This window comes from Anomaloglossus baeobatrachus, chromosome 8, assembly GCF_048569485.1.
Source record: "Anomaloglossus baeobatrachus isolate aAnoBae1 chromosome 8, aAnoBae1.hap1, whole genome shotgun sequence".
NCBI classification, from domain to species: Eukaryota; Metazoa; Chordata; class Amphibia; order Anura; family Aromobatidae; genus Anomaloglossus; species Anomaloglossus baeobatrachus.
The window spans coordinates 243,435,668-243,456,018 of NC_134360.1; the positions used below are offsets into that span (position 1 = coordinate 243,435,668).

At 43.2% G+C, this 20,351-nt stretch overlaps 2 protein-coding genes across 5 annotated transcripts in view; one reads left to right on the forward strand and one right to left on the reverse strand.

Annotated features, from left to right (window-relative positions):
• The window catches only part of PTPRF (protein tyrosine phosphatase receptor type F), a 1,173,234-nt gene that overhangs the window by 408,732 nt on the left and 744,151 nt on the right, over positions 1-20,351 (forward strand). The gene's annotated exons all lie outside the window — the stretch shown is intronic.
• Positions 10,650-13,997, reverse strand: LOC142250093 (uncharacterized). The gene is made up of 4 exons (XM_075322157.1): positions 13,947-13,997; positions 12,105-12,246; positions 11,847-11,997; positions 10,650-11,760 (listed from the first exon to the last, which is right to left on the reverse strand). Exons 1-4 carry the CDS (start codon positions 13,995-13,997, stop codon positions 10,650-10,652), a joined length of 1,455 nt encoding a protein of 484 aa, XP_075178272.1.

A 20,351-nucleotide genomic window follows, 5' to 3' on the forward strand; every position in this document is an offset into this window, starting at 1 on the left:
CATGATTTATCGTCATATCTCCGGATTTACCTCACACCGGCCTTTAGAAAGTTTTTGCAACTATCAGTTGTGTTTTGTAGAGGCACAGCCCCATACAGTGCTGAGTCATATTCCACAACTATTGTAAAACATGGCAAGAACCACTCAACTAAGTTAAGAGAAACCAAATGTCCATTATTACTCTAAAGCCTGCTTTACACGTTGCAATTTGTTGTGCGATCGCTTTTGCGATCGCACCCGCCCCCATCGTTTGTGCGGCACGGGCAATTTCTTGCCTGTGTTGTACAATGTTGTAACTCCCCGTCACACGTACTTACCTTCCAAACGACCTCGCTGTGGGCAGCGAACATCCACTTCCTGAAGGGGGAGGGACGTTCGGCGTCACAGCGACGTCACACAGCGGCCGGCCAATAGAAGCGGAGGGGCGGAGATGAGCGGGACGTAACATCCCGCCCACCTCCTTCCTTCAGCATTGCCGGCGGCCGCAGGTAAGCTGCAGTTCATCGTTCCCGGGGTGTCACACGGAGCAATGTGTGCAGCCTCGGGAACAATGAACAACAGGACGTTCGATTTTCAGAAAATTAGCGACGTGTCAGCAATGAATGAGAAGGTGAGTATTTTTGCTCGTTCATAGCTGTCACACGCTACAATATAACTATCGATGCCGGATGTGCGTCACTTACGACGTGACCCCGCCGACATCTCGTTAGATATATCGTAGCGTGTAAAGCCCGCTTAAGACAAGTGAATGCGTCGATCCGGGAAATTGCTAGAACCTTGAAGGCCTCCTCAAATGCAGTCATAAAAACCATCAATTGCTATAACAAAACTAGCTCTCATGTTGACTTCCCCAGGACAGGAAGACCAATAATTTCTTCTACTGCAGATGATAAGCTACCAGTCTCAGAAAATTCAAATTGACAGCTCCACAGCAGTAATGAGCGAGCGCTACCATGCTCGGGTGCTCGGTACTCGCTAAGAGCAGTTGGATGCTTGATTGGGCACAACTCGAGCACTCAAGTATAATGTAAGTCAATGAGGGACTCAAGCATTTTTTTCGGAAATCTTCCAGAAAAATGCTTGAGTACCCCCATTGACTTCCATTATAATTTGGTGCTCAAGTCAAGCCCATCCCAGCATCCAAATGCACTTAACAAGTACTGAGCACATGAGCATGGTAGTTAGTGCTCACTCATCAATACTCCTCACATAACAACACTCATACAGAGAAATCAAGTAGCAGAAACATCTCAGCATTAACTGTCCAGAGAAAATCTGTGGATAGAAAAAGCAATAGGGTCTTATCCAAGAATAGCAAAAGGCTAAAAAAGAGGCAAACCGCTCACCTTGGCGGGTTGTGTGACCCTCAACCAGTTTATAAAGCATGTACAGCTGCTGCACAGACCACGTGCCACAAGAGCCAATTTGCAAAATTGTGGTTAATCCAATCTAAAAGCTGAGTTGAAAATCACCTTTTAATTTCAACTTTGCTTTTACAATGGATTTCTTCACCAACAGCAGTGCAGGATTAACCATATGTTTATTCCTGTTTCCCCTCGATTTTACATCAACTGTCCAGAGGAGACTGGAAGGAGCAGGACTTTCATGGTTGAATTGCTGCAAATAAGCAAATTAAGGACAAAAAAACAAGAGGAATAGGCTTGTTTTGGCCAAGTAACACAAGGATTTGGATATTAGATGAGTGAAAATATGTACTGTGATCTGATGAGTAAAAAATGAAATTTTTGGTACCAACTGCCATGTCTCCTATTTACTGCCCCTTATATACAGGAATATAACTATTATAATACACTGTGTGCAGAATTATTAGGCAAATGAGTATTTTGATCCCATGATACTTTCTATACATGTTGTCCTACTCCAAGCTGTATAGGCTGAGAGCCAACTACCAATTAAGTAAATCAGGTGATGTGCATCTCTGTAATGAGGAGGGGTGTAGTGTAATGACATCAACACCCAATATAAGGTGTGCTTAATTATTAGGCAACTTCCTTTCCTTTGGCAAAATGGGTCAGAAGAGAGATTTGACGGGCTCTGAAAAGTCCAAAATTGTGAGATATCTTGCAGAGGGATACAGCAGTCTTGAAACTGCCAACTGTTTGAAGCGTGATCACCGAACAATTAAGCGTTTCATGGCAAATAGCCAACAGGGTCGCAAGAAGTGTGTTGGGCAAAAAAGGCGCAAAATAACTGCCCATGAATTGAGGAAAATCAAGCGTTGAAGCTGCCAAGATGGCATTTGTTACCAGTTTGGCCATATTTCAGAACTGCAACGTTACTGGAGTATCAAAAAGCACAAGTTGTGCTATACTCAGTGACATGACCAAGGTAAGGAAGGCTGAAAAACCACCACCTTTGAACAAGAAACATAAGATAAAACGTCAAGACTGGGCCAAGAAATATGTTAAGACTGATTTTTCAAAGGTTTTATGGACTGATGAAATGAGAGTGACTCTTGATGGCCAGATGGATGGGCCAGAGGCTGGATCAGTAAAGGGCAGAGAGCTCCACTCCGACTCAGATGCCAGCAAGGTGAAAGTGGGGTACTGGTATGGGCTGGTATCATCAAAGATAAACTTGTGGGACCTTTTTGGGTTGAGGATGGAGTGAAGCTCAACTCCCAGACCTACTGCCAGTTTCTGGAAGACAACTTCTTCAAGCAGTGGTACAGGAAGAAGTCGCTATCGTTCAAGAAAAACATGATTTTCATGCAGGACAATGCTCCATCACATGCATCCAACTACTACACAGCGTGGCTGGCCAGTAAAGGTCTAAAAGATGAAAAAATAATGACATGGCCCCCTTGTTCACCTGATCCGAACCCCATAGAGAACCTGTGGTCCCTCATAAAATGTGAGATCTACAGAGAGGGAAAACAGTCCACCTCTGGAAGCAGTGTCTGGAGGCTGTGGTGGCTGCTGCACACAATGTTGGTCGTAAACAGATCAAGCAATGACAGAATCTATGGATGGTCGGCTGCTGAGTGTCATGATAAAGAAAGGGGGCTATATTTGGCACTAATTATTTGGAGTTTTGTTTTTGCATGTCAGAAATGTTTATTTCTAAATTTTGTGCAGTTATATTGGTTTACCTGGTGAAAATAAACCAGTGAGATGGGAATAGATTTGCTTTTTATTAAGTTGCCTAATAATTCTGCACAGTAATAGTTACCTGCACAAACAGATATCCTCCTCTAAGATAGCCAAATCTAAAAAAAAAACACTCCAACTGCCAAAAATATTAAGCTTTGATATTTATGAGTCTTTTGAGTTGATTGAGAACATAGTTGTTGATCAATAATAAAAAAAATCCTCTAAAATACAACTTGCCTAATAATTCTGCACACGGTGTACAGAATATAATTACTATAATTCTTCCCCATGCATGAGACTATAACTACTATAATACAGCCCTTATGTACAAGAATGAAACTCTTCTCTTCTGTATCAAAATGTAACTGCTAAAATGCACAATAGTCCAATATCCATTAGGTGAGCAGGACCCTTTAAGATTTAAAAAGTCTAATTAAGTTTCCAAGCTATCACAATCCTGGTAATGAGATGGCACAATCATCTCCTGTATTCATCTCTGAACAGCTTGTAGCGTTCTGGATGGTTATTTTTCACATACAGATTTTTGGATGATAAACCCCTCTGTGTAGTTACTATCTATGATTATAATGTAACACTCCCGACCCAGGTGCTGATTCTATCCTCTCTAGGCAGCTAATGAGTGTGAGAAAGTAAACTCATTAACTCTTTGGTCATCTAATCTGCTTTATGCTAATTTAGTATTTATACACCTTGCCCAAATTTAAAACAATTCTGAATTCAGCATTATCACATTTATATGAACTGCTGATTAGTATCTGAACTTATTGACAACACTTTTTTGTTGGGTGGTTAATGCTCTGTGCTTGCCCATATTTGACAGTCTGTTATGACTGGAAGACTTAAGCGTAAAGACCCTTTCACCAGGATCCAATAGCAGTTGACCTAGCATGAGAAGGCTCTTACCCTGATTATTAGTCCATGTAAATATGGCCTTGACCAGTGTCACAATTCCCTCATTCAGTGCTTCTTGGCCGTAATGAGTGACTGTGTGCTGTTCTATGGAATCAGGGCATGCTACTAACCTGTCAGTTTGGTGAATGACAGCTCAGTCATTCAGTCTGGTCCTGGAGCATGCTGAGCTATTGGTATGTTGAGTGACAGGTCAGTCTTCCAGTCTGATACTGGGAGGTGCTGGGTTTCTTAGGGTGTTCCCTGTTTTCTGAGATTGCCCAACTACTTAGCTGAGCAGTTTATTCCAGAGCATTGCCAGTTGTATCATTCTGCTCAGTGGTACTAGTTGGCCTATTTAATCTGTGCTCTGTGTAGTGAGCTATTGCTGACTGACCTTGAACATCATCTGACCTTACATTTGCATTGTCCCTTTGCTTTGATCTTCTATCCTCCAGTAAATTGAATGAATTCTAAACTGTGACCTTACTACGCCTTTGTCTATTCCTTTAATCTTTGATGTGATATCTGACCCCAGAACATTTGACTACCCTGCCTCACGACTTGTCCATGTAGTGACTATCATCACATTATGACTGGCCTTATACTTTTCTTGCCACCTATGGATTCAGTTTGTACACTTTGTGATCCAATGTCGAATCTTGCACAGAGAGCTCATGATCTAGCCATGGAACACCAAAAGCTAGAATCCTCATGGTCCCAGTTGCAGGGTGAGTTCTCAACTACCGACTGTAGTTATGACTTCTGAACCCTCTGACATGCAGTTGAACTCTGTGGTGGCACTTCCTGCTAAATATTCGGGGGAGAAAGACTGGTTTAGAGTTTTCAAGGAGAGTTCTAAACTATTTTTTACTTTGCGACCAGAAGGAGGGAATAATCATGTCAGTGACCCTCAGACTTAGGCATTTTCTTTGCCTCCAGTAGCCCCAGAATGGTCATCTGTTGACACCTTTTTTGACAAATTAGGGATGATCTATGACAACCCTGATAAGGTCCAGGTGGCAGAGGCAAAGATCATAAACCTGACTCAGGGGGTGTGCACCGCTGCGGACTATAGATCTGAGTTTCGGCAATAGTCCTCTAAAGTCATGTGAAATGGCCTTTCGGATACTTTCTTGATGTTCTGGCTCTGCGTACTCTGTTTTGCTCCTTGAGGGAACCCATAACTCAGGCCATTTATATGGATTGAAGAATTTGGAGAGACATGAAGATCAAGATGTTTTGTTCATTCTTCCCGCGTTGGTCCACTTACCTGAGGCGGAACCTATGGAGATAGGAGCAGCCAGCTCAAGGGCCGTTGAGAAGAGACGTTGATGTGATGTCGGACTCTGCCTCTATTGTGGTTGCACTGGATAATTCCTTAAGGACTACTTGGCACGCCCTCAAGCAAGTACGTTGCTGTGATATGCCTAAAGCGGGCTTTACACGCAACGACATCGCTAACGCTGTTGTTGGGATCACGGAGTTCGTGACGCACATCCGGCCTTGTTATTGACATTGTTGTGTTTGAAACGCACGAACGATCGTTAACGATCAAAATTACTCACCTAATTGTTGATCATTGACCAGTCGTCGTAATCCCGATTATCATTGCTGTTGCAGGACGCAGGTTGTTGAACGCTATGTGTGACACCGCAGGAACGAGGAACATAACCGTACCTGTGGCCGCCCGCAATGAGGAAGGAAGGAGGTGGAGGTGGACGGGATGTTCCCCCCGCTCATCTCCGCCTCTCTGCTTCTACTGGGCGGCCGCTTAGTGACGCCGCTGTGACACCGAACGAACCGCCCTCTTAGAAAGGAGCGACGTCGCTCAGCAGGTATGTGTGACGGGTGTAAGCGATTTGCCCGTGACGCACAACCAACGGGGGCAGGTGCTTTCACCAGCGACATCGCTAGCGATGTCGCTGTGTGTAAAGCCCCCTTAAGTCTGGGTGATTGTTAAGAAGGTCACCCAGACTTCCGGGTACCTTTTTTTAGGTCTGCAGCCAACTTCATTGAATTGGGACTGGTTTTGTGAATAGGATTAGGGACAGTTATGTTGGAAGGACCCAGTCAAATAGTTGCCATTGACAGGACGCTGTTACTCCAGAACCTTGTCCAGCGGGTAACGGTGGAATTCACATTCAGAGTGTGAACTCTTCACTCTGAGTCCATCTCCTGCTATATATTGGATTACTCACCTGTGGAGTTGGTGTATGGAATTCCATGGCTGTGTATGCAAACTTCTGACATTGTTGTTAGAAGTATATTAAGTGGACTCCCTATTGTCATAAGAAATGTCTTAATTATGTACAAGTTTTCTCTGCAAGCTTGGAGGCTTTGCAGAGGTTCCTGAAGGACTTTGGAAATGTGTTCTGATAAACTGAGGCCGATGTATTACCTTCCCATCTTCTTTATGACTGTGCTATAAATCTTATTCCCAATGCCAAATTACCTACAGTTCACCTGTATAGGCTATTGGGTCCTGAACGGACAGCCATGAAAGAATTGGTCCTTCCTCACCTGTAGCTGCTGAATTTTTCCTTGTTAAGGCTATGTGCACACAGTGCGTTTTTTTGACGCTGCGTTTCTGTGCGTTTTTTAGCGCTAAAAACGCACAGAAACGCAGCGTCTTTAAAAAACGCATGAAAAAAACGCATGCGTTTTTACCGCGTTTTGGTGCGTTTTTGGCTGCGTTTTGCTGCGTTTTTGCTCACTGCGTTTTCCTGCGTTTTTTTATAATTGAACAATGCCATTAAAGTTTGTTGAAGAAAAAAAAAAAAAAAAAAAAGTGATGTCATTTCCTTGTTCAGTCTATTCTTCTTCATTCTCCATTTTGGCATCAATACTGTGTGGACGGACAGCAACATGCCCAGCCATGGAAGTGCAATCCGCTTGCCCAAGGCCAAACGTAATTTTTTGTTCATAACTACAGTACTCAACTTGTTGCGCCTTCGCAGACAAAGGGTAAGCTTTTGCTACAACTAAAGGCTATATATACTTTTCTCTTTTGGGTTAGGTTATTCATTATTGAATTTATGTTCTAGGAACGTACAAAGAAAATGTGGGTACACCCACTTTTGCTAGGACGGGATGAAAAGGGTCATTTTAATGTGCTGTACCGTGATTTAAGAAGGTAAGTTCTATGATATTATGTGTGTAAACCCAAATTTTATATGTTTGTCCCACACTTGATTTCTGTTTCCCTCTTTTTTTATTAGTGTGTTTTTTTTATTTGGTTCCTTTTGTCTGTATGTTGCCGTAGGAGGGCTTTATTTGTGCAATGTATTTAACTTTAATGTATAAGCAGGATATTTAACATATGGTTGACCGTAATGGCCAAAAAATTTCTAAGGTTGCAAATTTGTATCAAAATTGCTTCTTCAATTTTTTTTTTTTAGGGGGTTTAGTGAGATATCAGTGTGATGCCTACAGACGCCCCAAGTTCTTATACACAAAGGACACATAGTATACATTTATAAAAGGTCCACTGCCCACGCAGAGCACTTCTGAATTATCATTGACTTTGCTGGGTTCACAATGGCCATGCAGATTTTGCTTCGGGCCTTGTGCGTACTAGACGGAATTTCACCCAGATTAGCAGCATGTTTCATCAAAGTTCATAACATCTCATCAGTGATTTACCGGAAAATCCGAGGGGGAAAAGAAAAAGCTGTGCGCACTTGGCAGAATATGACAGCTGCATGTTTTGCTGCGGGATTCCCACAGCAAAAACAATTGCATGTCAATTCTTTACCGCAGGTAGCTGCGGGATTTCACTCCATTGACTGTAATCGTTAAATCACGCGGTGAATATAACGCAGGCAGCTAATTGAGTCTTTTTCACTGCGTTTTCCTGTTATTCCCGCAGTATTTTGTGTTTTAGTGACGCTGCCTGCGTTTTGCAGGGAAGTGATGTCATTACATGACATTAGCGCTCAAGAGAACTGCAGTGTGTTCTCACAGGGACTCTATGTATTCATTATCTATCCATTGATGAGTCCATCGATCTATCCCTCTATCGTTATCATGGTTTGTTTTTTTAATGTGGTTTCTTGAATTGAATGCATGATAATACATTTTCTATGTAGCGAGGAACATCTCCTACCTGCGTCCCTTCCTTAATAAGGCTGGAAACACATCTATGCGAGTAAAATCGGTCCGAGTTGGCTGAAAAAAACTCGGCTGATTTGAGTTCACGTTAGGTCAGAGTGCAATGCAACTGCACTGCGATCCTGAGATTTTTCTCAAGATTGAAGTGCTTGTGCAATGCGTGTGTGATCCTTCTTTTTTTTTTTAACGGCTGTCATCTGCCATTCAGCTCTGCTACATGGCCGCTGACAGCATCCACAGACAGCCATGTAGCAGAGCTGAATGGCAGATGACAGCAGCCACAGACAGCCATATAGCAGAGCTGAATGGCAGCAGACACACAGAGCCGCACGATCAAAATGAACTCGGGTGAACATGAACATGTGTCCGATTCAAATGCGAGATTTTCTCGCATTGTTCTACTGCGAGAAACTCGCAAGTGAAAAGCAGCCCTAAGGAAGCAGGGTTGCAGGGCTGGTGAGTGCATGTGAAGCTGGCGTAGCGATAATGCTCGCTACGGCTGATATCGCAGCTGCTATGGGGGCGTGGACTATCGCGCACGGCATCGGCTTGCGATGTTGTAGTGTTTAAAGGGCCCCTTAGATTTTAGGTAAATAAGCCTCCAAAGTACACTGTGTGGGCACAGGGCTTTAGTCAATATTTGCACCATTGTTCTACAATCCCATAGCATTGTCATTTTCCATAATATGTAGCTCAATGTTTTAATATTTGGCATTGAGTGTTGAAAAGTAAAAATTTTTATTTTTTTTTTTAAAGGTATCCAGAAAAATTTGTGTCATTTTGTCGAATGCCAATACAAGCCTTTGATAGACTGCTCTCTATACTGGCTCCTGAGCTCAACTACATGAACACAAACATGCGCAAGTCAATTTCTGCTGAGGAAAGACTGCTCCTCACCTTGCGGTAAGTAATTTTTTTTTACATTGTGTGGGTTTGTTGGTCACAATAGCTAGTCAAATATGTTATGATTTGCATTTTACCAAAATGGATCATTGAAAGCAACACAGGCTGGCGCAAAAATCACCTCACCTTGAGTGTAGCGTTTATATACTCCATTGCAATTTTATTCAGACACTGTTCACTGGTCAATTCATAATGTATTATCTGACGGGTTGTTCAATCTTCTACTGCAGGAGATATGTTATGCGTACCCACACTGACATCCGCAATTATATTGTCATATGTAGAAGTTGTTTTTTTGGCTTGGTTTCTGATGTTTCCCTTTTATTTTTCAGGTTTTTGGCCACAGGAGAGAGCTATGCATCCCTGCATCTCCAGTTTCGTGTTGGTAAAACCACCATCTCCAAAATTGTGAGGTGCACATGCACCGTGATCTGGCAGAAGTTGCAGCCCATTGTGATGCCCTCCCCAACCGAGGAGACTTGGCTGCAGGTTGCAGCAGGCTTTCAGACTGTAGCCAACTTTCCTAACTGCATAGGTGCCGTTGATGGCAAACATATAAGGGTGCAACAGCCTCCACGATCAGGATCACGCTTTTTTAATTATAAGAAGTATTTTTAAGTGGTCCTCATGGCGGTGGCTGATGCGCATTCCAAATTTGTTGCCATCGACGTGGGTGCTTATGGCAGTACAGGAGATTCTCGGGTGTTGCGAACATCACAGATTGGACAGCAAATTCTGCAAGATTGTGGAACGCTCCCAGCCCCACGACCTTTGCCGGGTTCCACACATCCAGTCCCCTTTGTGATGGTATCGGACGAGGCCTTTCCTTTATTGTCAAACCTGCTGCGCCCATACCCACGGAGGGGACTGAATGCCCGGCGGAGGATTTTTAATTATAGGCTGAGTCGTGCACGCAGATATGTGGAGTGCACCTTTGGAATCATGGCTAGTCAGTGGAGGATCTTCCACACACCCATACAGTTAAAACCGGACACCATTGATACAGTAATAAAGGCCTGTTGTGTGCTCCACAACTACACTCGTGAGTACAGCTCCGAGGTAATTGAGGAAACACAACAGCCTTTATTGCTGCCAGTGAGGAATCCCTCTTCTGGACGTCCGACAAACTGTGGTGTTTGGGTGAGAGAGACCTTTGCTGACTATTTCATGACTCCTGAAGGTGCCGTGCACTGGCAATACTCTTGTGTCGGTGAGGTGCAGCCTAATCAGCAGTGAAGAATCGAGCAGATGGGAGAACAAAGAAGAAAAAAAAAACAATTTTGAAATTTAGAGAAAACAGAAACAGTAAAAAAGTCAGAGCCATGTTTGTGGAGTGTGATAAACAATATATGTTAAATGTTGATGTTTTATCTGCACTTTCATTTCAAAGTAAATAAGACATTTGCATTATTTGTGAAAAATGTAATAGAATAAAATTCATATTCATCTTATGTTTGTACATTTTTAACGAAGTGTAAAACAAACACATGTTAGAAAAAGAACTTTTATTGTTAAAAAATTTCCAAAATAAACAGTTTAGGTAACAATTAAATTGACATTTGTTTATTTTTTTACTTTGGGTGAAATAAATAAAAAAAAAAAAAAAAATAACTATAAATGATAAAGATCAGGCACATAGTAGCCACTGTCAACAGCTTCTGACAGATCAGTCACTGGATGTGGAGTTTGGCTGGGGTTTGGTGAACCTTGTGCCCCTTCCAGATTTTTGGCCTGTGTTGGAAAATGAGAACTTGCAACAGGACCATACAATTGGATGGTGGCAGGGGGAGTAGAATTTGGTTGGGTCAAAGAACCGTGCAACCCAGGTAATGGCTGTGGTTGGTATTGCGGATGAGGTGGATATTGCAGCTTAGATGGAACTTGCGCCTGTGGTGGAACTTGCGCCTGTGGTGGAACTTGCGCCTGTGGTGGAACTTGCGCCTGTGGTGGAACTTGCGCCTGTGGTGGAACTTGCGCCTGAGGCGGGTACTGAGCCTGAGGCGGGTACTGAGCCTGAGGTGGAACTTGCGCCTGAGGCGGGTACTGAGCCTGAGGTGGAACTTGCGCCTGAGGTGGAACTTGCGCCTGAGGCGGGTACTGCGCCTGAGGCGGGTACTGCGCCTGAGGCAGGTACTGAGCCTGAGGCGGGTACTGAGCCTGAGGCGGGTACTGAGACTGGCTTTTCTTCTGGAAGGCAATGAACACCTGGCTTACTAGCTCACTTCCGGTAGGATGAGGCTGATCTGCCTCAAAATCTTCCAATAATGCACAACATACTGTCATGAAGGCAGACTGCTTTGCTTTTGGAAGGGCTCTTACTCGACCGGCGATACTAGACCCAAAATGGTCAAAGATATCCTCTGAGGCACTATGCATAATATTGTATGCATGATTTGTTAAAACTTGACAGTCAGCATCCAAATTAGCCTGCTGACCTTGCTGGGCCTTTCTCTTTCTTTGTGGAGGTCGCCGAGATGATGATACAGCTGAAGGACCAGCCACTTCAGCAGCTGAAGGGACGGACAAGCCACTGGCAGAAGAGCCGGATAGAGAACATACAGAAATTGATGGTACAGCAGCCTCCATAGAATGACTATCGTCAGCCTCCATAGAATCAGCAGAGTTGAAGCTGCCAATAGAAGACTCCCCTGTTGCAGCATTAGACAGAGAGGCAGTCTCAGTAGCCATACTTTGGTTAGATGGCGTTATATTTCCTTCAGTCCTGTAAATAGAGGAAATAAATTTTATTTTATTTTTTTTAACATTACATTTTTAAAAATTAGTAACTTAGAAAACTTGGTAACTTACGGTCGCAGGGTTCGGCTCGTCAACGTAAACTGCATCAAGTCATGATGGCGAAATTTTGATCTTTGTGGGGAAGATCCACTTTGGTTTCCTGTCGAAATCAGTCTGTTGAACCGGTCACGGACAGAACGCCAGCGTGTACGTACTTCAGTATCTGTAAAAGAAATATGGGCAAATAATTATTCAGTATAGAAAAACAAAAGCAGTCAAACTTTTCATACAATGAAAACCAGAAATTTAAAAATATTAGTTTAAACCTACCAATTTGCTGTTTGACTCTACCATCAGACTCATCCCAAATAGGAAACAACTGCCGGCAAATTGCTGTCCAGCAACGTTCTTTAATGTGTCGTTCACTGTACTCTGGCGCTGCAGGGTCCCAGATGGCGGGCATAGTCTCAACCTACAATTCACAGCAAAAAAACAACAGGATAAAGACACACTGCTACTTCTATGGAGTACAGAGAGAGACGGCTACTTCTATGGAGTACAGAGAGAGACGGCTACTTCTATGGAGTACAGAGAGAGACGGCTACTTCTATGGAGTACAGAGAGAGACGGCTACTTCTATGGAGTACAGAGAGAGACGGCTACTTCTATGGAGTACAGAGAGAGACGGCTACTTCTATGGAGTACAGAGAGAGACGGCTACTTCTATGGAGTACAGAGAGAGACGGCTACTTCTATGGAGTACAGAGAGAGACGGCTACTTCTATGGAGTACAGAGAGAGACGGCTACTTCTATGGAGTACAGAGAGAGACGGCTACATCAATGGAGTACAGAATGAGACGGCTACTTCATAGAAGTAGCCGTCTCTTTCTGTACTCCATAGAAGTAGCCGTCTCTTTCTGTACTCCATTGCTACATCAATCTCTTTCTGTACTTCTATGGAGTACAGAGAGAGAGAGACGGCTACTTCTATGGAGTACAGAGAGAGAGAGACGGCTACTTCTATGGAGTACAGAGAGAGAGAGACGGCTACTTCTATGGAGTACAGAGAGAGAGAGACGGCTACTTCTATGGAGTACAGAGAGAGAGAGACGGCTACTTCTATGGAGTACAGAGAGAGAGAGACGGCTACTTCTATGGAGTACAGAGAGAGACGGCTACTTCTATGGAGTACAGAGAGAGACGGCTACATCTATGGAGTACAGAGAGAGACGGCTACTTCTATGGAGTTCAGAGAGAGACGGCTACATCTATGGAGTACAGAGAGAGACGGCTACTTCTATGGAGTTCAGAGAGAGACGGCTACTTCTATGGAGTACAGAGAGAGACGGCTACTTCTATGGAGTACAGAGAGAGACGGCTACATCTATGGAGTACAGAGAGAGACGGCTACTTCTATGGAGTTCAGAGAGAGACGGCTACATCTATGGAGTACAGAGAGAGAGAGACGGCTACTTCTATGGAGTACAGAGAGAGAGAGACGGCTACTTCTATGGAGTACAGGAAGAGACGACAACTTCTATGGAGTACAGAAAAAAAAATGACGGATAGACACAGACCAAAAAAAAAAAGGGGTGACAATAGACTGAGAAATAGAAAAAGAATACATAGAGGCATGGATACATGAGAAATATTTATTATACACTGTTGTCATGTGTGTGTGGGGTGAACAAAAGACCCAGCATGAGAAAAAAGCAAAAAAACTACAATGCTCATGTTGGGTCATTTCAGGTCATACAGCATCTTGCGGTTACGTCAGTCCTGTGCCGTCACTTGACGGCACAGCACACGCGAACAAGACAGCTGGAGCGGACATGTCAGCAGGGATCGCGGTGACGGTCGGAATGCTTGGGGCTGCACGGGACCGGACATGTCAGCAGGGATCGCGGTGACGGTAGGGATGCTTGGGGCTGCACGGGACCGGACATGTCAGCAGGGATCGCGGTGACGGTAGGGATGCTTGGGGCTGCACGGGACCGGACTTCTCAGCACTGCAGGGAACACGGGGCGGGGAGGGAAGCTTGGAGCGGACATGGCGGCGGGGAGGGAAGCTTGGAGCGGACATGGCGGCGGGGAGGGAAGCTTGGAGCGAGCTGGATGGGAGCGGACATGGCGGCGGGGAGGGAAGCTTGGAGCTGGATATATATACTTACCAGTTGAATTAGCTTCGGAACATCGATGGCTTTCTTAAAACTAGACTCCATCTTCACTGTAGGCTGTCAGCTGTTCTGTCTTCTTCCTTGTTTACCTTTTTAACCCTAGGAATGCTGGTAGGGTTTCCTCCTCTTCCTGTCACGTCACTCACGTCACTGTATGCTGCCCACCTCCTGCGCTTATAGCTGCGTTTCTGGCCTAAGAAACGCAATAAAACGCACCGAAACGCAGCTATAAACAACAATTTGCGTTTTTCATTGTGTCTTTCAACATCCCATTGCACTCAATGGCTGAAAAACGCGGTGAAAAACGCTGGAATAATTGACATGCTGCGTTTTTGTGGTCACCACAAAAACGCAGCTGAAAAAAAACGCTGTGTGGGGACAGCAAAAATGAAAACTCATAGACTTTGCTGGGGAAGCAAAGTCATGCAGTTTTGAGGCCAAAACCGCACCCGAAAAACGCGCAAAAACGCCGCGAAAAACGCACCGTGTGCACATAGCCTTAAAAGAAAGAATGGCGTCTCTGTCCTTGCCTCCATTCCCGTTAATTAAACAAAATTACAGGTAAGAATACTTACCCACTTCCACTTACCCCCTGAACTATTCAATCAGCTTACGGGGGCTAAATGGTTTTAAAAAACTTGATCTTTGAGGGGCTTATGATTTGATACGCATCTGGAAGGATGATGACTGGAAGACGCCGTTTTTAACGTCTAAAGGCCTATTTGAAAATCTTGTCATGTGTTTTAGATTAACCAATGTGCAAGCGTTTTTTCAAAACTTTATGAATTATATTTTTTTATTGTATTGGCAGGTTTATTGTAGTCTATCTGGACAATATTCTAATTTTTTCGACCTTTGACTTTTTTTGCTTTGTCCCTTTGTTTTGACCCGTTGCCTTCCAAGTATTCTTACTCTGGACTGTGACCTGACTATGCTTCTATCTATCCCATTAATCTGGACGTGATCTCTTGGTACCTGACACTGGAATGTGTGCCTTTCCTGCCTCATGATTTGCCCATGTAGCGACATTCGGCACAGAAACAAAGTGCTGAAGAGTTCTGAAATTGCAGCGATGAGTCCGGATCTAAGGCTGAGGCCACATGGAGTTATGTGCAAGTCCTCGCATGACACTCGGCTCTCGCTCACAGCACAGTGGGAGCTGAGGGTCATGCAACTGTGGTCCGATCGTGCGAAAAGACCACAGCTACAGAGGGGGAGGCCGTCGCTGCGATGGGGAGGGCCGGTGCTGCGGAGGAGAGGGAGGGATTTATCTCCCTATCTCCTCCGTTGCCGGCTATTGCGATTCTTGCACTGCACTCGCGTTACAGCGGTGTAATGAGAGTGCAGTGCGATCTTTCTCTCGCCCCATAGACTTGAATGGGTGAGAGTGAAACAGGATTGCATTCCACTCACAGCATGCTGCTATATTTTCTTGGTCCGATTAGGGCTAAGAAAATAATCGCTCATGGGTGCTGCCCCACAGAGTAATATTGGTCTGAGTGGAATGCGATTTTTTTTTTTTTTTTTTTAATCGCATTCCACTTGCACCATTTTTCTCGCCGTGTGTCCAAGGCCTAAACCCTATTGAATACTAGTGGAGAGATCTTAAAATTGCTATTGGGAGAAGACGCCTTCAAATATGAGAGACCTGGAGCAGTCTGCAAAAGAAAAGTGGCCCAAAATTCCAGTTGAGATGTGTAAGAAGCTTGTTGATGGTTATAGTAAGCGATTAATTGCAGTTATTTATCCAAAGGGTGTGCAACCAGATATTAAGTTTAGGGTGCCAACAATTTTGTCTATTTGTGGAATTTTGTATGAAATTATGTCCAATTTGCCTTTTTTCTGTTTGTTTCTGTGTTATTCTAATACACACAAAGGAAATAAACATGTATAACTAAAAATTCGTAATTGCAATACAGGAAGGCATCCAAATAAATTAATGGGGAATTTTGTAGATATGATATAGCAATGTTGCAATCCTAAATCACAAGACATCGTTTTATTTTTTGTCTTGTTTGTAGTGCAGTCCTGCAGAAAAGGCAAACAGAAGTTTGGTTCATAGTTTCCCTTCAACACCACAATGTGACGCATAAAGAGTTTACTAGACAGACAGATTATTAAAGCATTGTAAAGTGTTTCAGAAATAAAGAAACCCCATAATTTACTTCCTGTTAACGTATTTCTCGGTTCTTGAGTTGTCACATGTATTAATGTGACTCTCAGTTCCTTACATTCTGCTAGGTCATTTCAAAGCACAGAATAGAAAGATTTTCCTGTCTGTGCTTGGAACAGCACAACTAGCAGCTTTGCAGTGAGCACTGAACAGTGATGCTACGCAGGTGTGGCCATTTTTTTTCAGCAAGTTTAGGCTATGTGCCCACGTGGCGTATTTTCATGCAGTTACGCTGTGATCTGCACCGCAGCGTAACTGCATGCGTCCTGCGTCCCCAGCACAATCTATGAAGATTGAGTCTAATCCATGCCCACGTGGTGTATTAGAGCGCAGCGCTTCAGCTGCTACCAAATCGCTGCGTTCTAAGAAGTGACATGTTACTTCTTTAGTGCGCTTTGCATGCGGCCCCCGCTCTGTCTATGGGAGGGGCTGCATCCAGAGCGCATGAAACCGGCAGTCACCAAAGCTTCAGAATGGAGCTTTTCAGCTGCGCTCTGAAGCACACATGCAGTGACGTTACGCTGCTGTGCAGAGCGCACACACGTGGGCACATAGCCTTAGTGTGACTAGAGATGTATGGAGAGAGGGAGATCAGAGAGTAGGCTCTGCACAGAACAAATAATCTTTATCAACTTATGATTTTGAATAGAGGACATGGGGCTGAATGCTCCAGAGTCGAAGATTACATTAGAAAACATGAATCCATTATATGATTTATTGCTACCCTGTAGTACACTGAGCTGGTTTGGTGGCTTTGGCAGCACCTTGGACATTGTCTGAAACATTACTGAGTGCAGGGAGTATCAAGGTAGCACATACTAAGTGAAGTGGAAGAAATTAAAAAACTGTGCAGTGATTTATCCATCTTGAGACTAAATATGAGTCTCTAGATGGTGCTTTGTATGAGTAGGCAGGTAGTGATGGTGAGAGCTTTGGACAGATACAAGTCTGCTGCTTTGGAAATGTAGTCTAGAGGCACAGAGAGAAAGCTGGCAGAAAGATCGGGAACCAAATAATAAAAAACCACAAGGATAGCTGCAAGGGCTGGAAACTGAGCTAAAAAACGAAATAAAATAAAGGTGGGCATTGAGGACTCATTACAGGAACATCCAGATCATTTTTTTTGTGCCCCAAATAAACCCATTTAATTTAGTTCTTGTTCTGCCATAAAGCTGTGCACATTTTTAGATAGATAGCTAGATAGAGAGATAGATAGATAGATATAGATGGATAGAGGGATAGATAGATATAGATAGATAGGGATAGATAGATAGATACATAGATCTACATATAATTACTCTACTATAAAGGATCTCGATAATCCAGTGAATGTAATGGCTATCCTTGTCATCACACCACTGGCTTTTATAAATAGACCTATGAATATAATACAGTATATACTGATATACAGAGGTACTGATGATTTTTTCAGCGAAACTTAAAAACATATTCTAACACTTCCTCATATTTTCAGTCTTTTTTTCTAAATATCTTCCATTCAACACTAAATCCAAAATAAATCTTATTCATAAATGTCGTGCTTTCCGCCTCTTAACCCCAAATAAAGGATCAATTCTGTCCCGAGAATTAACATTTGTAATAAGCCGAGAAGCTGAAGAACGATTATTAGAATGTGAAAGGTATTGGATTTTATGTTAGGCACGTGTGCGCTGCCAGGATTAGTGATATTAGACAATTCCATACCAGTTTACCTCCCTCCCATTCTAGTGGTCTCTGGAGAGACCTGGTTGACTAGAAGAAGGAGGATGATTTTGGCTGTCATTAGTGCTCCTGCGCTGAGCCTGGTTTGCTCATGATCTCCCGTTGACACCTGTGTGGTTACTGAGATGTATTAGACACTGGCCTCGCTGTATTACCGCTCCCAGCGCTCATTGCTTTTCACATGAATTGCTGTACACACCAATGTCGGTATGTCAGATGCAGTTTACGCTGTTTGAACGAACATTAGCCCTCCGGCATATACTTTTTTTTTTTTTGCATTTTTATTTTAAATTAATTAATAAAAATTTAGCAACACAGAAGGACACTGTAGTATATGGTACAGGCAAATGCAGCTGGGGGTTCTAGGAACACATACTAAAGAATGTGCTGGTACCAAGGCATATACTGGTATATTACAATTAATAAATTGTACCAAGTGACATTATCCCAGATGAACTCTCTCCAGTGCACAGGCTGCTTACCCAACCAAGTCTTAATCCCCATGTCTGTACTGGTTACATTTCCATGTAGACAAGAAGAATAATTCTTATACACCCAGTTTTCTTTTTCCCATGGTCTTGAAGCCAACTAAATATTCCATGTAATTAATGTCTATGTCTTGGTAATATGTTGGAGTTCACTTTGCTGTAATATATTGTATGTGAATATATATATATATATATACAGTTAGGTCCAGAAATATTTGGACAGTGACACAAGTTTTGTTATTTTAGCTGTTTACAAAAACATGTTCAGAAATACAATTCTATATATAATATGGGCTGAAAGTGCACACTCCCAGCTGCAATATGAGAGTTTTCACATCCAAATCGGAGAAAGGGTTTAGGAATCATAGCTCTGTAATGCATAGCCTCCTCTTTTTCAAGGGACCAAAAGTAATTGGACAAGGGACTCTAAGGGCTGCAATTAACTCTGAAGGCGTCTCCCTCGTTAACCTGTAATCAATGAAGTAGTTAAAAGGTCTGGGGTTGATTACAGGTGTGTGGTTTTGCATTTGGAAGCTGTTGCTGTGACCAGACAACATGCGGTCTAAGGAACTCTCAATTGAGATGAAGCAGAACATCCTGAGGCTGAAAAAAAAGAAAAAATCCATCAGAGAGATAGCAGACATGCTTGGAGTAGCAAAATCAACAGTCAGGTACATTCTGAGAAAAAAGGAATTGACTGGTGAGCTTGGGAACTCAAAAAGGCCTGGGCGTCCACGGATGACAACAGTGGTGGATGATCGCCGCATACTTTCTTTGGTGAAGAAGAACCCGTTCACAACATCAACTGAAGTCCAGAACACTCTCAGTGAAGTAGGTGTATCTGTCTCTAAGTCAACAGTAAAGAGAAGACTCCATGAAAGTAAATACAAAGGGTTCACATCTAGATGCAAACCATTCATCAATTCCAAAAATAGACAGGCCAGAGTTAAATTTGCTGAAAAACACCTCATGAAGCCAGCTCAGTTCTGGAAAAGTATTCTATGGACAGATGAGACAAAGCTCAACCTGTACCAGAATGATGGGAAGAAAAAAGTTTGGAGAAGAAAGGGAACGGCACATGATCCAAGGCACACCACATCCTCTGTAAAACATGGTGGAGGCAACGTGATGGCATGGGCATGCATGGCTTTCAATGGCACTGGGTCACTTGTGTTTATTGATGACATAACAGCAGACAAGAGTAGCCGGATGAATTCTGAAGTGTACCGGGATATACTTTCAGCCCAGATTCAGCCAAATGCCGCAAAGTTGATCGGACGGCGCTTCATAGTACAGATGGACAATGACCCCAAGCATACAGCCAAAGCGACCCAGGAGTTCATGAGTGCAAAAAAGTGGAACATTCTGCAATGGCCAAGTCAATCACCAGATCTTAACCCAATTGAGCATGCATTTCACTTGCTCAAATCCAGACTTAAGACGGAAAGACCCACAAACAAGCAAGACCTGAAGGCTGCGGCTGTAAAGGCCTGGCAAAGCAGTAAGAATGAGTAAACCCAGCGTTTGGTGATGTCCATGGGTTCCAGACTTAAGGCAGTGATTGCCTCCAAAGGATTCGCAACAAAATATTGAAAATAAAAATATTTTGTTTGGGTTTGGTTTATTTGTCCAATTACTTTTGACCTCCTAAAATGTGGAGTGTTTGTAAAGAAATGTGTACAATTCCTACAATTTCTATCAGATATTTTTGTTCAAACCTTCAAATTAAACGTTACAATCTGCACTTGAATTCTATTGTAGAGGTTTCATTTCAAATCCAATGTGGTGGCATGCAGAGCCCAACTCGCGAAAATTGTGTCACTGTCCAAATATTTCTGGACCTAACTGTATGTATATATATATAAAAAATATACCGTATTTTTTGTTTTATAAAACGCACCGGATGATAAGACACACCCCAAATTTAGAGATAAAAAAAGGTAAACAAAAATGAGGTCCACCCCACTCCGGTGTTGTATTACCGGAGGGGGGTGACAGCGGTGGTGGAGCGGGGTC

Excerpts from the sequence above, each read along its gene's own strand:
- LOC142250093 (XM_075322157.1), bottom strand. The coding sequence starts at position 13,997 with ATGGAGTCTAGTTTTAAGAAAGCCATCGATGTTCCGAAGCTAATTCAA. Across the intron at positions 12,247-13,946 it reads TTCCGAAGCTAATTCAACTG|GTTGAGACTATGCCCGCCAT; the intron begins GTAAGTATATAT and ends TGTGAATTGTAG. Across the intron at positions 11,998-12,104 it reads TAGAGTCAAACAGCAAATTG|ATACTGAAGTACGTACACGC; the intron begins GTAGGTTTAAAC and ends TTTCTTTTACAG.